Source organism: Neofelis nebulosa, chromosome 15 (genome assembly GCF_028018385.1).
Source record: "Neofelis nebulosa isolate mNeoNeb1 chromosome 15, mNeoNeb1.pri, whole genome shotgun sequence".
Taxonomy (NCBI): Eukaryota; Metazoa; Chordata; class Mammalia; order Carnivora; family Felidae; genus Neofelis; species Neofelis nebulosa.
Genome location: NC_080796.1, coordinates 2,001,152 through 2,025,836, shown reverse-complemented (window position 1 = coordinate 2,025,836; position 24,685 = coordinate 2,001,152). Strand labels below are relative to the sequence as shown.

Genomic DNA, 24,685 nt, shown 5'->3' with positions numbered 1-24,685 from the left:
CCCACTGCTATCAGGGGGAGCCAGAGGCCCAGGGGGGCCCTTGTGCACGGGGTAGGTGGGTGGGGGCGGGGGGTGGCTCCATCCTGCAGGGGCGAGGCTGGGGCTGGGGCTCCATCCGGCAGGGGTGGGGTGGGGCTGGGGGGGGTGGGCTCCATCCTTCAGGGAAGGGGGTAGGGGTGGGGCTCCATCCTGCAGGGGCAGGGCGTGGCCCAGGCCTCCTGAGACCCCACCCCTGCACCGCCCAGCCTCAGGTCCTGCTGGGTGTTCTAGGTGCCCAGGACACCCGGTGGGCACACGTCGAGTGGGGCCTCCTTCCCCAGCCCAGACCGTATGCCTGCCAGCTCTCCTGGGAGGGGACCCTATGTGGGGCCGGGACAAGCAGAGGTCACCTGGTTCCAGCCGCTCTGAGGACTAAAATCATTTATCGGCATCCACCTGCGTGTGGGAGGGTGCGTGCAGCGCGCTTGGGGCCCAGGACGGGCAGGGGAGGGGGCGGGGGTGGGGATACACCTTCGCCAAGAGAAGCCGGGGGGGTGGGGGGGGAGGGAGAGGGAGGGGGATGGGGGGGCCGCACTGGGAGGGGGTGGCTGATGGGGAGGGAGACTCGGCCCCGGGGGCCACCCCCGTGGCATCAGGGCAGCTCAACCAGCCCCACGAACTTGCGGATGTCCTGGGCCAGCAGCTCCGGCTCCTCGAGGGCGGCAAAGTGGCCCCCGCGGGGCATGTAGGAGTAGGACACGAGCCTCGGGTACTTGCCCTTCACCCACCTCTCCGGTACGTGCATCAGCTCACACGGGAAGGCGGCCAGGCCGGTGGGCACCGACACCTTGACCCTGGAAGGGACAGAGATCCCCTGAGAGGCAACGTCGCATCCTGGTCCCCTTCTGTCCCCACAGCGGGGGCTCAGGGACGGGGCGGAGGGGACAGGAGGTCAGAGCCAGGGTTGTGACCGCGCCCTCAACTCCAACCCACCCAGGGCCTTTCTGGAAGGGCTGGCCAGGTTGGGGAACAGGGCCAGGTGGGACAGGTGTCCCCTGTCCCTCCGCTGCCACCTGAGGGTCTCCGTGTGAAGGTCCAAGGGGCCCCGGAAGCAGGGGTGGCACAGCGGGCCGGCCCCGCGTTCCCTTCCTGAGCTAACTCTAGACGCACAAGATTTCTCCCAGCACCTCCGGCCTGCCCACAAATTCGTTCTCAGGCTGGGCGTCTGCCCTCGGGTTCAAGGCCGGCTTGTCTTGCGGCTCCCTGCCCTGGAGGCCTCTGGGCTGGGCCAGGCTTACCGATCCTGCTTGAAGAGCTGCCCCCTGTTCTCCTTGTAGAAGCGCTGGGAGGAGGTGATGGCGCCAGTTGTCCAGTAGAGCATGACGTTGGTCAGCAGGTCGTCCAGGGAGAACTTTCTGCGGAAGCAGAACCAGACGGCCGCTGAGCCCCGGGTGCACCAGAGGGCAGCCTCCAGGCCTGCCTGCTTTCCCCCCCCTCAGACATCACTGCGACCGGGGCACAGGCAGGCTCCGCCCAGGGTCACCAGCCACCATGATGGCAGGTGACGCGGCATGCGGACCGTGCATGAGGCAGGTTCCGCTGGCCCTCACGGCCGCCCGCACCCCCGACCACCCCCAGAGCGGTCCCACCTGGGCAGGAAACAGCAGGTGAGGACAACCGAACCCAGAGGCTTTGGGCTGGTCACCACCGGGTGCCTGGAGGTGGCTGCCCACCTCTGGCCCTTGAGGACCATCCCCAGGTGGGCTCGCCCCTGCCGGGGCCTGGGCAGGACGGGGTTTCCAGGCAGCGTTTGGAGCCCCTGGACGCGCCTGGCATTACCCACAAGCTTCCCGCCAAGTGAGTCACCCTAGGAGTCATGGGGCCCTGTGCAGACCCCCCCCCCCCAACACACACACACTCAGGCTGGGACTGCTGAGCAGGGGGACCCCACCCAGGCTGCGGGGCTCCACCCTTGGGGAGGAAAGAGCCATTTGGTCCTCTTGACCCTAGAAACCCCACATCCACTGCGCACAGACCCGCCAGCTTCCCACCCTGTCCCCTCTCATTCCCACAACGCCCTGCCAGTGCCCTCGGCCACCCAGACCCACCTGCTGGTGCGCAGACCCCAGGGGACTCCAGCTCTGGGGACGGGTCCCAACCCTCGGTGCGTCCCGATGGCCACGTGCCACCCACAGCCCCCACCCCGCCAGCCTCCCTGAGGGAACCCAAGTCTGCACAGAGCTCCCCTCGGGCCTTCCCTGCTCCATTCCAGTCCTGGGGGCTTAGGAGATCTAAGCTTCCTTGTCGGGGGGCCCGATCCCTCCATCCGCCTCCAAGTCTCCCTCCCCTGCCCACGGTCTGCCGTCCGATGCCACCCGGGCCTGCCTTCTGCCTCCCCTCCCCTGCCCCACCCATCCCCCATGCCTCGGCAACCCCCCCCCCACCGACGCTGCAACTCTCCATCCACACTCGCCCTTCTCACTATGTTCTGTCTTCCCAGACCTCCCTCCGTCCCCCTCCCAGTAAGCAGCCAGTAAGCCAGGGGTCCCCCCAGCACCCCCCGATGCTGCCCCACCTGCACTGATGCCAACTGCTAATTTCCCCGAGCACAGAGAGGGTCATTTCCTCCCATTGGACCCCTCCCCAGGCTCAGATGTCAGTCCTGTTCCCCAGTGGGCACCTGGCACCCAGCACGTCCGGAACAGAAGTGTGCTCTGTGCCCAGCCCCTCTCGGACACACGCTCACGGATGCAAGTGCATGCGCACATGCATACTTCGAGGCACCCCTCCTCCGCCCCCCCTGCCACCTCCCTCACACCGACCCCACGACGCCCTGCTTGCCCCCCTCGCGGGGGGAGGCCCCGCAGCGTCACTGCGCCTGCCCAGCTCTCCGCCTCCAGGGCAGTGACTTTGACGAACCGAAGCCAATTTGCCAAATTTACTTGTTTGTGTCGGCTCTTGGGAGGCCGTCGGCCAAATATGCTTTTGTCCTCGGCACCACGATTCACCCCTGCCCTGCTCCCCACCGGTGCAGCTTGAGATAGTGACGGGGGAAGGGAGAGCATTAACATTAATATGAAAATACGAAGGATTTGGGAGAAAAGAGGCTTCTCCAGAATGATGAACACGTTCATCAGGAATCTTCGTTTCCACATTCTTAGTCTCCAGCAACAGCGGCCCGGAGCGGGAACAGAGACAAGGGAACCTCCAAATGGAGAGCAGTTGATGGGAACAGAATGGTTAGAATCGGCTCTCAAACCCTGTGAACTGGGCTTTCAGCGAGGTGGCTAAGGGCTCCCGTATTCCCTCGGCTCCGGTCCCGGCTTGGAAACTACCACCACACCCGTCTCCGGCCTACCGCAGTGATCTTTCTAGAACACAGAGCTGATGGCGCCTGCCCCCTGCTCCAGGCTCTGGTGCCCCCGGGGGCCAGGCAGCAGCTACAGTGGGTGGTCAGCCCGGGGGGGGGGGCGGTCTGGTGGGGATCCTCACCTGGCTGCAGGTACTGTTGGGCAAGGAACAGGGCCAGCCCTGCCTAGGAGCTCCTGGTGGAAGCCCATCCCCCCGGGGTCCTCTCCAATGTGGGATGGGGAACAGATCCCAAGGTGAGGGCTGTGCACGGGTTCATGGCCCGGCCCCTGCGTCCCTGCCCTCTGCCCTGGCCTCTGCCGAGCCAGCCTTTCCAGGAGCACCTGGTGTTTTCTCTTCGCCTAAATTCCCTTCTTCCACCCTGTCCGCCGGCAAACTCCTCCTCATCCCTCAAAGCCCAAGTCCAGTAGATTCTCCCAGTCATTTCCGCCCCGCCCCTCAGACAAGGCAAGGCCTCCTTTCTCTGGACGGTCTCTCAGAGCTCATCCGTCCACTACAGATTTGTCGATTGTGTGAGTCGTTCAGAGCGCAGCCTGGCGAGGGGAGAGGCGGGGAGTGACAGAGGCCTGGGACCCGCGAGCTGGCCGTCAGGACACGGGTTGCTGCGGGCCCCACAGGGCGGCGCCCAGGTCGGAGCACGGCTCTGCCCTAACTCTTGGGGTGCTCTGCACCCCGTCTACTTAACCCTTGGCCTTGGAATCCTGATCTGAGTAAAAGGGGGACACCCTCACGGCTTCTTGGGGGCCCACCCACTACGCGGGCAGCGTCCTGTGTTCGGGGAGGTCCACAAGCGAGATCTGTATGAATGCTGTTTTTTAAAAGGTGGGGTCTCAGAGGCACCCGGTCGGCTCATTTGGTGGAACGTGCGACTCTGGATTTCGGGGTCGTGAGCTGGAGCCCCTTTTGGGTGTAGAGATTACCTGCATACGTAAATAGACCCGGGGGCGCCTGGGTGGCTCAGCTGGTCAAGCGTCAGACTCTTGATCTTAGCCCGGGTCATGATCTCAGGGTTTGTGAGTTTGAGCCCCGCCTCAGGCTCTGTGCGAACACCGCGGAGCCGGCTCGGGATTCGCTCTCTCTCCCTCTTTCGCTCTCTGCCCCTCCCCTCTCAAAAATAAACATTAAAATAAATGAATAAACTAACTAAAAAAAAAAAAAAAAAGGTGGGGTTGGGGCGCCTGGGTGGCTCAGTCGGTTAAAGCGTCCGACTTGACTTCTCAGGTCATGATCTCGTGGTTTGCGGGTTCAAGCCCCACATCAGGCTGTGTGATGGTGCAGAGCCTGCTTAGGAATCTGTCTCCCCCTCTCTCTGCCCTTCCCCTGCTCACTCTTTCTCACGATAAATAAACATTTAAAAAGAAAAGGTGGGGCTTTTGGTTTATACGCTCTGATCAGTAAAAAGTAAGAAGCAGCCTGAACGTCCAAAATAGGGGATCTGTTACAAATGGACACGACCCCCTCCACCCCCCACGGTCCTGGGGCTGCCGGGCCCCCGGGCTTCCTGCTCCGTGCAGGCTCATAGAGTCCAGGGGTCAGGGGTCAAAGCCAGTGCACACGGCATTCAGCTCAAGCTGTCGTCTGGGACAATTGACCTCAAATGACCTCAGCGGAGACACGCAGCCTAAGAAAGAGCTCAGGTCCCTCCCAGGAGGTGTGCATCCCTGGAGCGCGGCTTCTGGGGCGGGTGAGCTCCCCCCCCACCCCCCCCCACAGCGCCCGGCTGGATGGAAGGGGAGTGACCCCCGCCCTGGCCGCCGTGTCCCGAGCGCCGGCTCACCCACGGTGTCGGGCTTGGTGCTCTGGATGTGCATGTAGCCGCTCTCCCGCAGCGGTCTGTAGAAAATCTTCTCCTTGAAGGGCAACATCAGCTCCATATCCCTCTGCGTGAAACCGAAGAGCCTCGGGCAATGCCGAACCAGGAAGAGGGTCAGGATGCGGCCATTTAAAATGAAAACCATGTTCAAGTGCAGGCCTTTCACATGGCTGTGAGGGCGGAGAGCGGGCCCCGGTGAGGCTGGCGTCAGGGCCAGGGCCAGGGCAAGGGTGGGGGGAGGCCGGCAGGAGGAGGGAGGCGTTGGGGAGGGGGAAATACAGAGTTTCCAGAAAGTTCTGGCTTCTCCCAAGGCTCAGGCCACCAGAAGGGTCCACTCTGACGTTCCCCTCCTCTATCTGTCCCTCTCTGTCTGGGCACCTGGCCCAGCGTCACCAACCCCGTGTGATACCGAACGGAGAGGATCCACACCAAAGAGCTCTGGGCGCGGCTGGGTGACAGGGGCCCCTCCGTCCTCTCCCCCTGGGCCCACAGACACCCCGCCCGGTGGACCCCCGCAGGCAGATCCTGCCGCCCCCGCGCACACAGTGACCTCGCGGGGGCTGTGCACACGCACACTCACCTGGGCACCATCTGGGCCATGTGGGTGCAGATCAGGGCCCCCCAGTCCCCGCCCTGAATGTAGAACTCCCGGAAGCCCAGCTGCAGCATCAGTTTGTAAAAGATCCTGGCGGTGGCCACTGAATTCAAGCCTGGTTGGGAGGGAAGGAGAACAGAGTCACAGGAAGTCACTTGTGGGGTCCTCTTGGGCTCCTGTGAAATTCCTCACACCCCTCTCGCCCCCCCCGCTAGGGTGACAGCAGCTCACAGGAGGGGAGGAGGCGTCCCGGGGCCCAACGGTGGTGGCGAGGCCGCGGCCAGTGCCCCGCAGGGAGCGAGCCTGGTGTCCGCGTGGCAGGGAGGGACAGCGAGGGGACAGCCAAGCAGCGAGGGCGCGACGGGCTCAGGCCAGCCACCAGTGTGCTCCTGTGGGGCTCGGTCAGCCTCGCTGGCCCGGGACAGCCCGGGGCCCAGATGCGGGGAGCTCCCGAGGGCACGGGAGTCGGGGCCCCGGGGCCAGCGTCGGTCACCACCGCCCCTCGCCCGCCTCAGAGCCCGAGAGGGTGTGCTGGCTCCCCGCCTGGCGGGCAGGCCCGGTCCACACCGCCCCCCGCAGCCCCCATACCCTTTTTGGAGGCTGCCTCCGAGAAGGCGTAGCCAGGAACGGAAGGGCAGATGACTTCGAACACGTGCTCCTCGCTCAGGCCGTGGTTCGCAGGGTCAGTCAGGAGGGGGATGATCTTATAAAACTCGTAGAAGGAGCCGGGCCAGCCGTGTACCATCAGCAGGGGCTTGGGGGTGCGGCCGGGCGGCAGCTGGGGCGGCCTCACATGGACGAAGTGGATGTCCAGCCCTGGGGAGACGAGCACAGTCAGGCCGGCAGGCATCGGAGATATTGTCTTTATTTTTTTAATGTTTATTTGTTTTTGAGAGGCAGAGACAGCGTGCGAGCCTGGGAGGGGCAGGGAGGGAGGGAGACACAGAATCCGAACCCGGTTCCAGGCTCCGAGCCGTCAGCACAGAGCCCGACGCGGGGCTCGAGCTCACGGACCGCGAGATCGTGACCTGAGCCGAAGTCGGACGCTCGACCGACTGAGCCACCCAGGCGCCCCAAGATTTTATTTTTGTAAGTCATCTCTATGCGTCTCCCTCTCCCTGCCCCTCTCCTGCTCACACTCTTTCTTTCTCAAAATGAATAAATGAACTTAAAAAAAAAAGTTAAGGGGTGCCTGGATGTTTAAAAACCCAGAGGCGAGAGCTATTAAAGGGCTGTTCCCTTCCCGGAAACCGCCTGACCCCAGGACCGCCTCGGGGTTCCCCAGGACGTCACAGCACGAAACACTGAGTCGTCCGGACAGCGGCCTGCTGTGGCTGCACCCAGGTGCCGTGGGCCTCGTCCCCGCGCTGGTGGCCTGGCCCGGGCCCAGCGAGCCTTCGAGAGTCTTCCCCTGGCTCCCCGGCCCGGGTGATCCCAGAGGGCCTCCCTCCTCTCCATCGCCTGCCGTCCTTGACCCTCACGCCCCGAACTTTCTGGGGTCCTCTCTGCCCCTATCCCCGGGCTCCAGCCTCTGTGCCGGCTTCCCTGTTCTGCAAGGAGGCCTGGGCCTCCCTCGGGGGGTGAGGCAGGGCCTTCAGAGACAACGGCATTGCTGATCACAGGGAGGCCGAGGTTCAGGGCCCTTGTCCCTTCGCCTCCAGCCTCTTTCCCGGCGGGCGCTGGGCCAGGACACCCCCCTCCAGGCCCCTCGCCACCCGTCAGGCCCGGGCCCAGCTCTGCTCCTGGGTTCTGAGCCCGCAGCCTGGGTCTGGGGTGCCTGGGGCTCCACAGACCTGCCGGGAAACAAGGAGGGCTTCCTCTTTGATTTTTAACGTCTGTCTTCATTTTTTTTTTCAAGTTCATTTATTTATTTTTGAGAGATAGCACGTGTGAGCAGGGGAGAGACAGGGAGAGGGAGAGAGAGAATCCCAAGCAGGCTCTGCGTCGTCAGCACAGAGCCCGACTCGGGGCTCGAACCCACAAACCGTGAGATCGTGACCTAGAGTTGAACACTCAACCCACTGAGCTGCCCAGGCACCCCTTCGCTTTTAAAATTCAAACATTTAGGGGCGCTGGGGCGGCTCAGTCAGTTAAGCGTCCGACTTCGGCTCAGGTCATGATCTTGCCGTCTGTGGGCTCGAGCCCCACGTCCGGCTCTGTGCTGACAGATCGGAGCCTGGAGCCTGCTTTGGATTCTGGGTCTCCCTCTCTCTTTGTCCCTCCCCTGCTCGTGCTCTGTCTCTCTCAAAACTAAAATAAACATAAAAAGCAAGAAAATAAAATTCAAATATTTAAAATTCAAAAAGGATACAAGGGAACAGTGAACAGTCAGCCTTGGCCTCGGCCCTTCCCCCAGCCACCAGTCCCCTCCCGGGGGACAGCTTCCAAGGACCGCCGTGCGCACGCCAGCACGGGCGCGAATGAGTGGGTGTTCCCTAACTTTACACTCAGATGAAAAGGTGACAATCTGAATTCGAAATAACCGCACGCCGTGCAGTATGTTCCAAAGGAGGTAAGGTCTCCTATGAATAGGAGTGCATTCATTTTTTTTATTTTAAAAAAAAAATTTTTTTTAAACGTTTATTTATTTTTGAGACAGAGAGAGACAGAGCATGAACGGGGGAGGGTCAGAGAGAGGGAAACACAGAATCCGAAACAGGCTCCAGGCTCTGAGCTGTCAGCACAGAGCCCGACGTGGGGCTCGAACTCACGGACCGCGAGATCGTGACCTGAGCCGAAGTGGGCCGCTTAACCGACTGAGCCACCCAGGCGCCCCCGAATAGGAGTGCATTCAGCAACGCGGAAGGACCCCGGGATGTGTTGTCAAGTGGAAAACCACGTTCCAAAATAGAATGTACATAGGCTTCTATTTTTGCTCAAGGCAAGTTAGGATCTGTGAGCCTTTTGTAAAAAGTCTGCACTGTCACAGTCCAGAGGAGCCTAGGGAGACATGGAAACAAAGCGTAATGGGGTGTCCGGGATGGGGTCCCGGGAAAGAAATACAACATTAGGTGAAGACTGAGGAAATCTGAGCCATATCCCATTGTCTGTGGACACTGTGTTGTTCAGTCTTTATTTTATTATTATTATTAAAAAAAAAATTTTTTTAATGTTTATTTATTTTTAAGACAGAGAGAGACAGAGCATGAACGGGGGAGGGGCAGGGAGAGAGGGAGACACAGAACCGGAAGCAGGATCCAGGCTCTGAGCCATCAGCCCAGAGCCCGACGTGGGGCTCAAACTCACAGACCGTGAGATCGTGACCTGAGCTGAAGTCGGACGCTTAACCGACTGAGCCACCCAGGCGCCCCTATTATTATTATTTTTTAATGTTTATTTTTGAGAGACAGAGGGACAGAGCATGAGCGGGGAGGGGCAGAGAGAGAGGGAGACGCAGAATCCGAAGCAGCCTCCAGGCTCTGAGGTGTCAGCACAGAGCCTGATGCGGGGCTCGAACCCACAGACCGTGAGATCATGACCTGAGCCGAAGCTGGACGCCCAACCGACTGAGCCACCCAGGTGCCCCACAACCATAGAATTTAAAAAATAAAGATGTTTTTGAGGCACCTGGGTGGCTCAGTCGGTTGAGTATCCGACTTCGGCTCAGGTTATGATCTCGCGGTCCATGAGTTCAAGCCCCGTGCCGGGCTCTGTGCTGACAGCCCGGAGCCTGGAGCCTGCTTTGGATTCTGTGTCTCCCTCTCTCTCTGCCCCTCCCCACCCCAAAATAAATTAACATAAAATTTTTTTTAAAAAGTAAAGATGTTTTTAACACTAAGGGAATCTGAATAAAGTATGGACTTTAGTGGAGGTATTAACATATCAGTATTGGTTCATTCCTTGTAACAAATGTACCAGACTAAGGTTAACAGTAAGGGGAAACTGGGAGTGGGTACAGGGGAACTTCCCGTACCGTCCTATTTTTCTGTAAATTTGAAATTGTTCCAAGGAGTCCCTGGGGGGCTCAGTCAACTGAGTGTCTGACTCTTGATTTTGGCTCAGGTCATGATCTCACGGTTCATGGGTTAGAGCTCCATGTCAGGATCCCCACTGAGTGTGGAGCCTGCTTGGGATTCTCTCTTCCTCTCTTTCTGCCGCTCCCCTGCTTGCTCTCTCCTTCTCTCAACATAAGTAAACAAGCATTCTAAATCAATCAATCAATTAATCAATCGTTCTGGGGTTAAAATAAGTGTTTCCAACAGATGAACGGAACAGAATCACAATAAACCTGGGCATATGCAGTCAACTAAGCTTTGACAAGGGAGCCAAGAACACTCGATGGAGAGGAGACGGTCTCTTCAGTAAATGGCGCTGAGATAACTGGATGGTCACATGGAAAATAATGAGACTGGACCCCTACCTCACACCACTCACAAAGATGAACTTGAAAATGGATCAAAGACTTAAATGTAAGACCTGAAACCATGAAACTTCCAGAAGGAAACAGACACAGAGCTCTCTGATGTGGGTCTTGATGACAGTTTCTTGGAGGCTACATCCAACTAAAAGGCTTCTGCACAGCAAAGAAAACCATCAACAAAGCGAAAAGGCCATCTGGGGAATGGGAGAAACTAACTGCAGACCATGCATTTGATAAGGGATTAGTATCCAATATACATAAAGAACTCCTAACGACTCAATAGTAGAAAAACAAATAACTCAATTAAAACAATGGGCAAAGGACCTGAATAGACATTTCTCCAAAGAAGACAGACAACAACCAACAGACACATCGAAAGATGCTCACCATCACTCATCATCAGGGAAATGCAAATTAAAACCACATTGAGATACCACTTCACACCTGTCGAATGGCCATGATCAAAAAAGGGGCACCCCTGTTCTCTCTCAAAATAAATAAATAAGCTTTTTTTTTTAAAGACAAAAAGAGATACCAAGTGTTGGTGAGGATGTGGAGAAAGGGGAACCCTTGTGCACTGCTGGCTGGTGGGAATGCAAACTGGTGTAGCCATTCTAGAAAACAGTATGGAGATCCCTCAAAAACTGAAAAGTGAAATATGGTCCACTAATTCCGTTTCTGGGAATATATATAAAAAGATAACGGGGGCACCTGGGTGGCGCTCAGTCAGTTGAGATTTCGACTCTCGATTTTGGCTCAGGTCACGATCCCAGGGTCGTGGGATCAAGCCCTGGGTTGGGCTCTGCACTGAGCATGGCGTCTGCATGAGATTCTCTCTCTCCTCCTTTGCCCCTCTCCCTCACTCGCAGGTTCCCTCTCTCTCTAAAAATAATGATGATGATGATGATGATAATGCACCCTCGTTCACTGCAGCGTTATTTACAGTAGTCGAGACAAGGAAGCCACCTAAGTATCCATCAGTAGATGAACAGATAACGAAGTTGTGGTCTCTCTCTATAAATATAAATGGAATACTATTCAGCCTTTAAAAACGAAGAAGCCTTGGGGGCGCCTGGGTGGCTCAGCGAGTTAGTGTCTGACTCTTGATTTCAGGTTCAGGTCCTGACCTTGAGTTTCATGAGTTTGAGCCCTGAGTCAGGCTCTGTGCTGACAGCATGGAGCCTGCTTGGGATTTTCTCTCTCCCTCTCAAGCAAATAAAATAAATAAAGTTAAAAAAAATGAGGAAGCCTTACCATTTATTTATTTTTATTTTTATTATTTTTAATTTTTTTAACATTTATTTATTTTTGAGGCAGAGAACGAGCATGAACAGGGGAGGGTCAGAGAAAGAGGGAGACACAGAATCCGAAACAGGCTCCAGGCTCCAAGCTGTCAGCACAGAGCCCGACGCGGGGCTCAAACCCACGGACTGTGAGCTCATGACCTGAGCTGAAGTCGGACGCCCAACCGACCGAGCCACCCAGGCGCTCCAAAGAAGCCTTACCATTTATGACAACATGGGTGGACCTTGAAGGCACTGCGCTAAGTGAAACACGCCAGAGACAGAAAAAAGACAAATACCGCGTGATCTCATTTATGTGTGGGATCTAAAACGAAACGAAAGCCGAAATCGTAGAAAAAAGAGACGAGAGGAGGGTTGGGGGTGGGGGAGCTGGAGGGAGGGGTCAGAAGGTGCACACCCCAGGTCAAGGTGAGCCCTGGGGGCGTCCGTCCAGCCTGGTGATGGGACCTGGCGCTGCTGTGGGTACGTAGGGAGGTTCAGGGTAAGTCCTGAGAGCTCAACACGGGGAGAGGAGTTTGTTCTCTCCCTGTATCGTCTCTGCAGGAGAAGCTGGATGTGAGCTGAACCCCCCCCACACCCCCTCTCCCCCCAACCCAGGCGATCACTTTAGAGCAGAAGTCAATCAAACCATCATGCCCCACGCCTCACACTTACCCGCTGATGGGCGTCAGTTACTTCTCAGCAGAACTGGGGAAAATGCTTTTCTGCCCAGGAAACTATTCCCTCACCCAAATGATCTTGAGGTCACCTTGCCAAGACAGTTTTGGGCGGGAAGGGACCTCCCAGGCGATGCCGAGGGACAGCGGCGTCCCACAGCGGCAGGACGCCAGGTCTCGAGCCGCAGACAGGGAGGGCAATCGTTCTCAGGACCTTGACCGCCGGGCTGAGCGCCCTTGAGCAGTCACGGCGTCACGGACTCCAAACCCTCACGGAGCGGCGGACCAGATTCTGCGTATCTCTGGCTTTCAAATTACTGACGTGTCTTCCTGCCTCGCTCTAAAGCCCACTGGATTTGTGGGGACTCTGCATTCTTTTTGCCCCAGTGAGGTCAGCCTGTAAATACACCCCAAGGACCAGAAATTGGATCCTAAGTTGGGTCCGGGTCCCCTCCGGAAGCTACAAGGCCGCTCCTGAGACACACACCCCTCTCCCGCTGGCGTCTGGGGAACATACCTTCGATCCTGGTCTTGAAGTGAGGGTACCTGTTGAGCATCTCCACCTGCTTCCTCCAGTCAAATTCATTCCGCCAGTAGGAGAGGATCTTCTTCAGGTAGTTGGAGTTGAAGCCATAATGGAAGCGGCTGTCCTCCAAAGGTGGGGTTAAACGGGTCCCGTCGATCCTGCGGTGTAAGTCCTGGAGCGAAATGCAGGACCCCAGGGAGAGAGGGGTGGGTGGGGCAGAGCACAGAAGGTTTGTTTCCAGAAGGCGAGCAGACCCGCAGCGGCCAGATACTGTGACAGGGGAGGCGAAGCCAAGTCCCTCGGGGAGGGTGAGGTCCCCCGGGTCCGCCACAGGTGCCCTCGGGGTCGTCCGCTTTCCCCAGAAGGCACCTCGTTTCCCATGACCGCAGCTGTTCCCAAAGCTGTGTCCTTCACCCTCGACGTCACCCGTATATCTCCTCTTCGTTTTTAAGTGCATCACTGCTACATGCATCTTTAACGGACCTAGGCTGACCTCTGGTGGGGACCGCCACACTTTTTTGTAAGAGGCCAGGCACTATGAACGTTCTAGGCCCTTTCCAGCTGCAGCTGGCCCACTCTGTCCTCGCAGTGTGGACGCAGCCACAGACACTGCGCGGACCAATGCACACGGCTGTGTTCCCGTAAAACTTTATTCGCAGACACTGACGTCTGAAGGCCAGGTGGTTCTCACGGGTCACGAGACATTATTCTTGTTATGTCCTCAGCCATTTTAAAGATGTAAAGGCTATTCTTAACACGGGGGCTGTATAACCCGGGGGGGGCAGACAGATCTGTCCCAGGGCTGTGGTTTGCGGACGCGGGTACACAGCACTGAACGATACGCTGTAACTCGGCTGGGATAAAATGACAGACCGGGAGAGAAGGAAGGTGTGCACCTAGCAGGCGAGGCCAGGGGACCAGCCCGGGCCCTCTCGGTGTCCTCCATAGCACCCCGGGCTCCCAGATTCTGGACGTTTTAGACTCCAAGTCTAGGAACCCACGAAAGGCGTTATCCTCAGCCTGGTTTCTCTTGGGTGCAGCCCAGTTTCTGCTCTGTACTCTTTTCCTCCTCGGAAATCTCACGACTTGGGCACTTGTGAAAGCACGTACCCCCTGCTCATCTCTCAGCTACGTTTTCTCTGTGCACCTTCCTTTCTCAGCCACGGGACTAGGAGCTATTGGAGGGAGGGCCCCTCTCTTCTCTGAGCACCCAGCCCGTGCCTGCACACACACGTGCTCCGACGAGCTCAGAACGGGAGGGGACGTCCGGGTCACCCTCCTGGCCCAGCTCCCACGGCAGCACACCCCCCTGGTCACGTCCCAGCTGACTCCAGCGTGCGGGGTGGGGGCTGGGCTCTGGAGCTGACGGACCTGGGTTCAAATCCTGCTCATCCCTCAGTCACCTTGGGTAAAAAGCTTCAATTCCTGCACGTGCAGAGGGAACGACGGTCCTGCCTCCTACGGGGACTGAATGGGGCCTCGAACAGCTGTCACAGAGCAGGTGCGTCACCAATGCTGGCCCTGCGGCGGCCTCTCTGGACCCCAGCATCTGATGTCACCACGGCCCTGCGTCTCACTCAGGACCCCCGCCCAGGCCCTGATGACAACCTGCTCGCTTTCTCTGGCTAAACGCACCCCCAGGGTGGCAGGAGGGCGCGGAGGAGGGGAGAGCAGCTGCTGTCTGTGACCCGTGATGCCCGCGCCCAGGGCCAGCTGGCACCCCCTGCCCACCTGGTGCTGCTGGGCTCTGGGCAGGGGAGGGAGGAGCAGAGGGGCGGGTGGGCAGAGGGGGACGGGGTGGGCACGGGGCTGGCTGGGCACGTCTCTGTAGGATCTGCCCTTGGCCGGTGTGAGAACAGCGGAGGGCACCCCACTCCCAGCCTCCCCGGGGAACACAGCCAGGCGTCCCCGCCCTCCCCTCGGCTCAGCCCAGCCTGGGGAAGGGGCCTCACCTTGATCTCCTCGTCTGACGTCTCCACCTTGAAAGGGCGGATGCTCTCGTCCTCTGGGGCCGTGGGCCTCGCCCCGGGGCCCCACCACCCATCTTCTAGTGGCAGCGTTTCCTCCTTGTCCCGGGAAACAAACCAGGAGACGACAAAGGCCAGCACTGAGGCGAGGAGAATCTCCAGCCACATGATTCCTGCAGGAGCGAGGAGGGCCCGTCAGTGCGGAGACCCCCCCCACCCCCACCCCCGGCCGAGACCCTGACCCCCACCCTCCCTCCCACCCAGCCCCCTACTGCGGGAACTTGTGAAAGAAGAGTCTGAGCACATGGAAGAAACAGAAACCAGCAGGAAAAAGACAAGAGCTGTGGCGTTCATCCACCGAATTGGGAAAATACCAACACAGGGTGGCCTCTCGCGGCCCTGGATGCTGGGGCTGCACTTCTGAGGCCTCTTGCTTTTCTAAGGGGCCTTCTGCTCCATGCTTCTGGCAGCTTCTCTCCACCCTCGTGTGTGTGTGTGTGTGTGTGTGTGTGTGTGCGTGTGCGCGCGCGCCCCCACCCCCAGGAATGCTGGGCTTCTGAGGCTCCGCCCCTGGCTGTCTCTGGGAGGGGCCTGTCCCCAGGGTGCCCATCAGGGGCCGGGCGCACCCGGTTTGGGCCCGGGGAGTGTTGGGGGCCCGAACACGGCCACGCGGCTCAGCTGTATTTTTTTATTTTTTTAATTTTTATTTATTTTTTTAATGTTTTTATTTATTTTTGAGACAGAGAGAGACAGAGCATGAACGGGGTAGGGGCAGAGAGAGAGGGAGACACAGAATCGGAAGCAGGCTCCAGGCTCCGAGCCATCAGCCCAGAGCCTGACGCGGGGCTCGAACTCACGGACTGCGAGATCATGACCTGAGCTGAAGTCGGACGCCTAACCGACTGAGCCATCCAGGCGCCCCCCGGTGGTATTTTTTTAAAGGAGGCTCCACGCCCCTGAGATCATGCCCTGAGCGGACCCTTAACCCACTGAGTCCCCCAGGAGCCCTCAGCTTTTTTTTTAAAACAGCTCTATCGAGGCATAATTCACGGGCCATATAATTCGCCCACTTAGAGTGTTCGATCTGGTGATTTTTTGTGTATGACAGACAGTGAGGCCATCACCCCAGCTTGACGCGGGGAGGCGGGGAGGCTGGGGAGGCCTCAGCCCTGCCACCAGGAGACTCAAGTGAGACATTTCCCTTTAAGGAGGCGAGGGCACGTGGAGGGCACCGTCGGAACCGTAGTGGTGGTCACTCCTAGAGAGAAGCTAGGAGAAGTCAACATCTAGCAGCAGACTTTCCCACCACCTCTCTGGAGCACTGGCGGAATCTACTAGAACTTGACATTCACAAACGCGAGGACTCCGCGATTCGCCCCGAGGCGCAGACCCAGCCCGAAGGTGCCCGAGGGTGCGCCACACCGAGCAGCTGTAGGTGGGGAGCCCCACACCTAGAAACGTCCCTGACGCCATCCGTCCACACAGGGGGGCCCCCAACAGTCCGCACCGAACGGGCCAGACACAAAACGGCACGTCCCGCAGACCGTTCCTAAAGGAAGGCCACTGTCAGGGCCACGAGACGGCAGCGTGGAGTTTCCTCTGGTGGCGGGGCCCGGCCCGGCACTCACCGCGATGACAGTGTGCAGGGGGCACAGGCCCGTGTGTCGCCTGGGCCAGAGACACCCGAGGAGCCAGGCTCGGGCAGGTGCGGGACACAACTCAGGGGTGCACGGGGTCACCGCCGCGGGGACACCCCGTGGGGAGCCTGGGGTGGCCGTGGTCACGGGCCTTCCGAGCCTGCACGCCGGCCCTTGACTGCGGCCCCCCGCCCCGCCCGGGTTCTGACTCTTTACTCGGCGAGATCTGAGGGTTCGGAGCCTGACTGCCGCAAGGTAACGGCTCTAAACGCAGGAGGTCAAGCCAGGCAGGTGCTTCCCGTCGCCGGTAAACGGAACGTCGGCCTCGGAGTTTCACCGAAGGCGGTGTTTCTGTTAGGCTCGGGGCAAAAATACAAGCTTCAAAACCGTATGTACACCTCATTTGAGGCTTGGTCCTAAAAGCCGAAGTCAACTCTTGTAAGTTGAATGCGGTCTGGAAGGCACCAGAAGTCACTCGTTCTTTTCAGGTAAGAGATTCGGATCGGGGCCCCGGGAGGGGAAACGCAAACTGGCTCGTGGGACCACAGGCGGGTTCGGCGGTCACTGCGTGGCTGTGACCGTGAGCCCGGCCCTTTGCAGGCACAAGAGGTGGGTCACAGCCCTGTGCCGCAGGAGCTCATGCTCTGGTAGGACAGGCAGACAGATGAACAAGTGATGACAGCCGTCTACACAGACGAGGAGAAGCGTGCAAACGCAGCAGTGGTTAAGTCGGCCACAAAGGCTGCACGGATGAGCGGGGAGCGGAGCAGAGGTTTTAAGGATAAACAGGGATTTACGAGGCCGAGAGACAGTGCACCGTGTAAGCAAGGAGCCTCTAGGATCTACATCCGGGTTCCACACAGGTGTGGACACTTGGGACCTCCGGGGCGCACTCTTTCCATTTCTACCTGCGCCGGCCGAGACGGGTCTCTACCTCACCTCCTTTGTACGCGGTTCCTTTTGCATGATGAAGCCGGCAGTTTTAACTCAGAAATCGGGTTTGCCATTCGGATGGCCCTCCTGTAAATTACAAGCCAACACTCCGGAGCGAGGCGAGGACGGGCACTTGGGGAGGGGAGCACGGCATGGCTGTGTGAGAAAAAGGGGGCCTGGGCAAGTTCCTCAAAACTCGGCACCCTAACTCCGGCCGCTCCGCAAACGCGCCCTCGGGTTGAGACACGGGGTGGCTGAGCCTGGCGGCTAAATTCGCCCCTTCCTTCCTCGCGATGGAATCGAATGGAGGGAATCGTTGTTGTTGGCAAAGCTCAGCTAAACACTGCATTTCCTGGTGCTCCCTGCAGCTTAGCATCGAGCTGAGGATTTGAAGGAGCGATTAGGTGCTGACAAAGAGCTGTAAGTGTATTTGGGGTGGAGCCCCCCCTCCTCCCCGCTCGTGGCCCAGACAGTACCTCCGTGTGAATCAGGAAAAGACCCCATTCTTCAAAACGCTGCCAGAAAATTAACCTAATCTGCTGCTCTTGTCATAGGATGCCTCATTGCCATCTGCCAGAAAGCACTTGTACGTAGATCTACATACATCTAGAGGATGACGTGCGTGGCATCCTCTAAGATTGTGCAGTGCACAACGTGCACAACGGTGCATGGATCCTGCCCGTGTGTGGAAGACTGGAAAGAGCCTGGACTCGGCTGGGAAGCACGTACCTTTTGCCCTTCCCCCTTCACGCTTCCTGGGGCATAGGTGTGATGCCTGGACTCTGGTAGCCATTTGGGGCCATGAGGTTTTCTTGAGGAAAGAGGTCAGCACCAGGACAATGATGGAAAGTGGGTTCCTGCTAACCGCGGGACGACTTACTCCTAAACTTCCTTTGGGTGACAGGGAAACACATTTCTACATTGTTTGAGCCACTGCTGCTTTGAGTTTTCTATTATATAAACCTTAACATCCTCACTAACTGAAAAAAGTCAGCGGGGGAAATAATATATCCAGTTCCCCGTGGACAAACTCTCAACAACAAATGCTCAGCCTTCAAAATTGTCCTTTCGGTTCTTACAGATTTTATTTTTAAGTAACCAACGTGGGGCTCGACCTCACGACCCTGGGATCCAGAGTTGCAGGCTCCACCCATTGAGCCCCCCAGGCGCCCCTCAGGCTGCTTCTCTAAGTGAGAATCAACTTCCTGACAGGTGTCAGAATGCAAAACACCAGTGGCCCCCTGCCCGCCCCGCCCCAGCCCTGGGGGCAGGGAGGGGGCCTCTCTCTGCGGAACACTGACCTCTGTTTACATACAATGTGGCCTCCGCAGCTGGTGTCTCCCTGTTCTCTCCGTAGAAGGGTAAGACTGGCCACCAGTTGGGGATGAAATGCGCTGTGGCTGAGTCACAGAACGAATCTGTGCCCCTTCGGCAGAGGGATTATTTTATGGTTGTTTTTTTTTTTTTTTTTTTTTTTTTTTTAAAGGGGAAAGACCAGAAGGGCGACGGCCTTCCTGCGGCCCCACTTCCACAGTGCGTCAGACGCCCTCTCCACACAAGAACAATTGAGCAGCTGTGGCTGGGATCCTGCTGGGTGACTTTCTAGCGGCCAAGGACCCGTGGGGGGGGGGGGTGTAAAAAGGACGATCTGGAAACCCACAGGCCTCCGGAAACCAGTGGGTCAACAACGAAGCTGGCTGGGGCGCCAGAGAACCTGTGTCCGAATGGGGCCACCCTTTCCGCGAACGTGGCTCCCGCCGTCACCCCTGCACAGACAGACAGGTGCGTGTTTCCCACCAAGACCCCAACAGCCCCCTGCCGCCTCCCCTGCTCGTGAGCATCTCAACATCCCCTCCTCGCGCATCTGCGATCGCACCGTGACCTTGGGCCCCTGAATTTGTCTCCTTCGGGGTTCCCTCGCTGTCACGGGCACTACCCACCCCCCGAATGGCAAGCCAAGAGTCTTTGAAACCCCCTCCTTCGTTCCACCCCCGTGGAGCCAATCAATCGGCAAGTTCCAAAGTCGATCTCAATCCACCTGCACGGCCGCCTCCCCTGGAGCAGAGCAAAGGCCCTGTCCTGTCCCCTCACACGTGCTCTGCCTCCCTGTCCCGCCCCCAGCATGCCCTGCGGCCAGAGTGACTTTCTGCAGATACAAACCTGACCTTGCACATCCCTGGTGTAAACCCCGGGACAGCTTCCTGCTGTCCTTGCAACAGCGAGATGCTTGGTTAACCCTTCAGGGCCTGTGCTCTCTGACCCGCCCACCCCTCCCCTCCTCGCCCTCCTGCGGTGGGGGAGCACCCTCTCCCCTCAGCTCCTGAACCCCTGCTCGTCCTTCAGATTTCAAATGCAGCGTCCCTCCTCCAGGCAGCCTCCCGTGACCTAGTTCAGCTCTGTGCGCCTCCCACCCCTAGCTCGAGTCACGGTCACATCTGTTCAAGGTCCTGCGGCAATATCGCCCCCACCCTCCCACCGCACCCCGGAAGTAAGCTCCCCGAGGGTAGAGGCCATGTCTTCTCTGGCTCCCCGCTGGTCCCCGGCACCTGGCACGTATTGGATGCTCAGAAAATCTCTGCTGAAAGAATGAATTTAAAAATTCTTCGAGGGGCGCCTGGGTGGCTCAGTGGCTTGAGCGTCTCAACTCTTCATCTCAGCTCAGGTCACGATCTTGCGGTTCGTGAGTTCGATCCCCGCGTCCTCTGTGCTGACGGCGTGGGGGCTGCTTGGGATTCTCTGTCTCCCTCTCTCTCTGCCTCTCCCCTGGCCACACATCTGCACCTGCCCGCGCTCTCTCTCAAAATAAATAAACGTCAAAAAATAAATCAAAATAAAAAATTTTTCACTGACAATGTTGAAAATTTCCAGAGCTCGTGCCCAGAAAGATGGCTGAATTCTCCTTGAGGAGTTATATATATCATCTACTTCTTAGACTATTCTGAGACACGGGCCGTGGGATGCAGGGAGAAGGCTGAGTAGGTGGGAGGTGGTGTTCTGGCAAATTCCCCCTGAAGGAAGACTGGAGAGCCAGGGTGCCCGGTGGCCGGCAGATATCAGGATTTGGGATCCAGAAGATGAGGCTCAGACTCTGGACCTTGCTGAACACTAGTGGGGAGTCCTGCCAGCCTGTCCTCAAAGACCCCCGCCCCTCCCCCGGCCTCACACCCAGGCAGGTGCGAGAACCCTCAGACCAGCTAAGCCCAGTTCTGAGCGCACCTGTACTGGCCGGGGTGGGGGCCGGGCATCCGGGGCTCTTCTTCGAGAAAAGAGGCCGGGAGGGCCCAGCTCTGTGCACAGGAGGCCTCTGCCCTCTGCCCTGCTTCCTGAGGGTTTCCTGCCAGTGACTCAGACTCACATGAGAGCGAGGGCCTCGGCTCCTTCTGGGGGAGGTCTGTCTGGACAGCACACTGCGGGGCAGGGCGAGAACGGGGGAGGCGAGCCAGACAGAAAGTGGGGCGCAGGGGTGTGTGTGCCTCCTCGGGCCCCGCGCCGCCTTCCCCACACCTCTCTGGAGGAAGGCAAAGGAACATCCAGCGGAAAGGGAAAAGCAGATGGTTTCCCGTCGGAGCCAGGGCGGGACTGCCAAGGCGGCGGGGCAGGGAGCCTCCCGCCCTCCTGCCGCCAACGCACGGCTCCCAGGGGCTCCCCGACGCCATCCCTGCTCGCTGTTGGGTCTGGTGGCAGCTGGCCCAGACAGAGCGGGAAAGCCTGGGGAGGGGAGGAGGGGGAGGGATGGGGGGAAGAGGGGAGAGAGGAGGGGGAGAGGACGTCCGGACCGCGCCCCCTCTGCCCCCACAGCCTTTTCCCTGGAACCCCAGTGGCCAGACGAGGACGGGGACTCAAGATGGGTGAGGCGGGATGGGCCCTGCACCCCTGCCCACGACAAGGGCCTTGTTTACCTCCTCCAGGCCGGGAGCCAAGCCCTGGGAGAAAGAACAGCCCAGAGCCAAGCCCCTAGGGAAGGGAAAATGCAGTTTGCAGGCAACCACAAAGCAGAATAATAGAGAAGTAAAAACAGGGTGGGGGTGGGGTGGGGGTGGTGCAGGCTTCCTGGTGGGGGGGGGGCCCTGCTCTGGGCCGCAGTGAAGGGACATACAGCTGCCTTGGAGGGGACGCTCCGGCAGACCCCTCGCCCCCCAACCCGACTCTCCAATTGCTCCTGAGTGGACAGACAGACAGACAGACAGGACTCGTTTTGCTGGTGTTACAGGGGCGTCCAGGGAGCCAGGGGTCAGCCGGCCGGTGTTTAGGCACCAACCTCTGGCCTCCAATTGTGCTCCTGCCACTCGGCAGCCACATGACTTCAGGCTGGTGGCCCCACTTGTCCAGGCCTTGCTGAGCTGGGGATTCAAGGAGTTACCTCGGTCAAGGGGTGGTGCCCCCACACGGGCACTCGCTAAAAAAGGTTTTTTTTTTTTTTAATATTTAGTTTTGAGAGAGAGAGTGCCAGCAGGGGAGAGGCAGAGGGAGAAGGAGAGACAGCATCCGAAGCAGGCTCCGGGCTCCCAGCTGTCAGCACGGAGCCTGACGCGGGGCTCGAACCCACGACGCATGAGATCATGACCTGAGCCGAAGTCGGACGCCCAACCGACTGAGCCCCCCGGGCGCCCTGGGCATTCACTTTTGCACTTAAATCCCGAGAACGCGACAGGTGGGTGAGAGGGGGCGGAGGCCGAGGGAACCTTCCCTGAAGACATGTGCTGCTGGGACCACGACAGGAAGCTTGGTGGTCTCTGTAGAGGAAAGAGCAGGCGGGACCCGGGGAACATGAGCCCCAAAGCCCAGGGTGGCGGAAGGCAGAAAGCGAGGGACGCCCAGCACCTGCTGCAGGGGCCTCGGTGGGAGGAGGGAGGCCACCCGGCTGGGCTAGAGGCCCCCGGCACCTCTGGGGGGACTCGGCCGGCCCGAGTCGAGCCCTCCCCAGGCTCGTCTACGCAGCCTTCCACGCAGGCCTGAAGCTGAACAATGCGAGGAGGGGCTTGGGGGCTCGCGCCCAGGGAGTCACTTGAGACCCTGTTCTGTCTCCTGGCTCAGTTTTCCATCGGTTTTAAGTGACAAGAGAAGGAGCCCGAGCGGACCACAGCTCGCCGCCTCGCGGAAAGAGCGCTGTGCTCCGTGGGGTTTCGGCACTTGGCATCTCTGAGCAGAGAAAAGACTCCGATTCCCGAGGATAAAGGTAGCGGGCCCGGTGGCGCCCGGCCGAGCACCCCGGATCTCCTTCCCAGCGCTGACCTCACTCTGCCGCCCTGGCCCCCCAGCTCAGCCAGCCCTTGACCAATGTGCTCCGGGCTCAGGATGCCTCCTCAGGGCTGTGTAACCAGAGAGCGCCGCTGGCTGGGCCCTGGCTGAGGAACCTAAGCCGCCTTCCCGTCTGGACGGCAGCGAAAGGGCCTCTGTGCTTCCCGTAGGGCGGCCCCTCGGGCCCGGGGTCCGGTGTCTGGGAATGTTCTGGGCCTGGGGTTAGTTTGCTTGCGGCGAAGTCTGGGCAGCAAAAAGGAATAAAAGTCGCAGAAGCCAAAAACGACTTCTGGAACTCCATCGAAGGTCCTGGTGGACAAAACAGCCCTGCCTCTGTGGGAGGGCGGGGACCGGAGCCGGGTGAGGGGGACGAGGTCACCCTCCCGCACCTGGTGGCAGGGCCCGTCAGCTCCTGCGGAGACAATGCGGCCTAGCAAGCAGGTCCTCCCACAGGCAAAAAAAAAAAAAAAAAACCTGGAAAGCCGGAAAGTACATCTGTTTGACCCCCCCCCCGACCCCCCAAAAACCTGGTAAGAGACTCAGACTTCCCCGAGCTGTGCTGGTCACTGACCGGACTGATCCTGGTCCCGGAACCAAAGCACTTCTCTTACTTTCCAGAAGGCCCCATCTGTCCAGTCCCGACAAGAAGGGGAACACACGGGAGGATCACCACTCAGTGAGGCAAAGGGCGCCCGTCCCCTAGGGAAAAGCCAAGTCCCCGCTGCCCGGGGTGGTGGCCCTCAGGGAAGGCACAGGCCCACCTGGGCCTCCTGTTCCTGGTCACCGGTTTCCTGCGCCCTCCCGGGCTCTGGGGGCAGGACACAGCCGGCTGAAGGCCGCCCGTGGGCCCCTGGTGGGGACGGTCCGTCTGGGCACCACGGCCTTCTGTGAGGAGGCAGGGAGAAGCCCTGGGAGGGAAGGCTCTTCGAACACCGACTAACCCCGACAAGTGAGGGCTGGTTCCTTCTGTTTTAAAGAGACTCACAAAAACGAAGCTCGGGCAAAGCCGTTCTCTTGAGCCCACCGGCTCAGAAGCCCCAAGAAGACCCCTGAACACAGTTTACCCGGCCTCCCCAAAGGCAGCAGAAACCCCTGTTCCTGACCTGACCTCCTGTTCCTCCTATGGAATCTTCTGGAACATCTCTGAGCTCCTCAGACAGAAGAGCCCTTTTGTTCCCGAAATGCAAGCACCTCCAGTGAGGCCTCAGAGGGGGAGGCTTAGCTGCAGCGGGACCGTGTCCCCAGCCGCTGGACACAGACGATGGGGGGGCCACTTCAGGTCTGTGAGCCCCGCTGGGGGGAGGGGCCTCGGGCAGGCCTTCAGGAGTCAAGAAACGATGAACTAGGACCTCCCTTGGCAAGGTAAACACACCTCAGCAAAAGCAAAAACACCAGTTTGAACTTGGCTGGCTCAGCTGTGTTACGTTATGTAAGCAGGGATGGGATTGCGAGGTCCTCTCCCGGGCGCCAGGGAGGATTTCCTGGAGCACCAACCACTTCTCCCTCCTCAGGGCAGAGGGTGGCTGGGTGCTCTGGGGGATCTGTGCAGGGGGAGGCCTTCTCCCTGCTGCACCCCACCTCGTCCCCATTGCACGCTCCTAAAGCGTCTGCTCCTAAAGGGCCACGCCCAGGCCAAGAACACCCACCGGCAGTCCCCCGCTATCCCCAGGAGGCCCGCCGGGCTGGGCAATGACACTTCTGTGTCGATCTGAAGTCCCTGCCCTCTGTCCCAGGGTTTGCCCCGCACCCTGGGGCCGGAGCCCTCACTGTCCTTGAAGCTGCCCTCAGCGGGCCTGGCACGGGCTTCAAGCCCACCCTGGCCCCATCTGAACCGACCGCACCCCGCCTACAAATTTCCTTCCCTGAAGATCAGTTTGGACTTAACCACACAGTCACCACCCGCTGGAGCCACGAGGAGCCTTGCAGATAGATTGGCCCGGCCTCCTGCATCCCTGGACCAGGCCCGGGCAGGGGACGTCTCGGCCCGGCCAGTGCATGACCCCGCTCTTCTCTCCACACCAGTTCTCTGTCCACATCGCTGCGTTCCCTCCAATCACTAGTGATGGGCTCTAGGGCCCTTGCAGAGGTGGGTTTTGAGCATGAGATCCAGGGGGTCCCCCCGAACCAACACGCACCTGCTCTTTCTGCACACCCAGCCCCGGGTGGGTATGTTCTGGGCTCCTCCCTCGGCGGTGGCAACCCGCTCACGTTTAGATCTCCCTTGTTCATTTATTTTTAAGATTTTATTTGTAAGTAACCTCCACACCCAACTTGGGGCTCGAACTCACAGCCCCGACCGAGATCGACA

General features: G+C 59.2%; 1 protein-coding gene across 1 annotated transcript; it reads right to left on the bottom strand.

Moving 5' to 3' along the window:
- Nucleotides 1-543: 543 nt before the first annotated feature.
- On the bottom strand, nucleotides 544-24,685 carry LOC131496451 (epoxide hydrolase 1-like). Its single transcript, XM_058702008.1, has 9 exons — nucleotides 24,513-24,685; nucleotides 14,555-14,742; nucleotides 12,594-12,774; nucleotides 6,345-6,572; nucleotides 5,742-5,871; nucleotides 5,126-5,331; nucleotides 3,846-3,881; nucleotides 1,278-1,473; nucleotides 544-833 (listed from the first exon to the last, which is right to left on the bottom strand). Exons 1-9 carry the CDS (start codon nucleotides 24,604-24,606, stop codon nucleotides 632-634), a joined length of 1,461 nt encoding a protein of 486 aa, XP_058557991.1. The 5' UTR covers nucleotides 24,607-24,685; the 3' UTR covers nucleotides 544-631.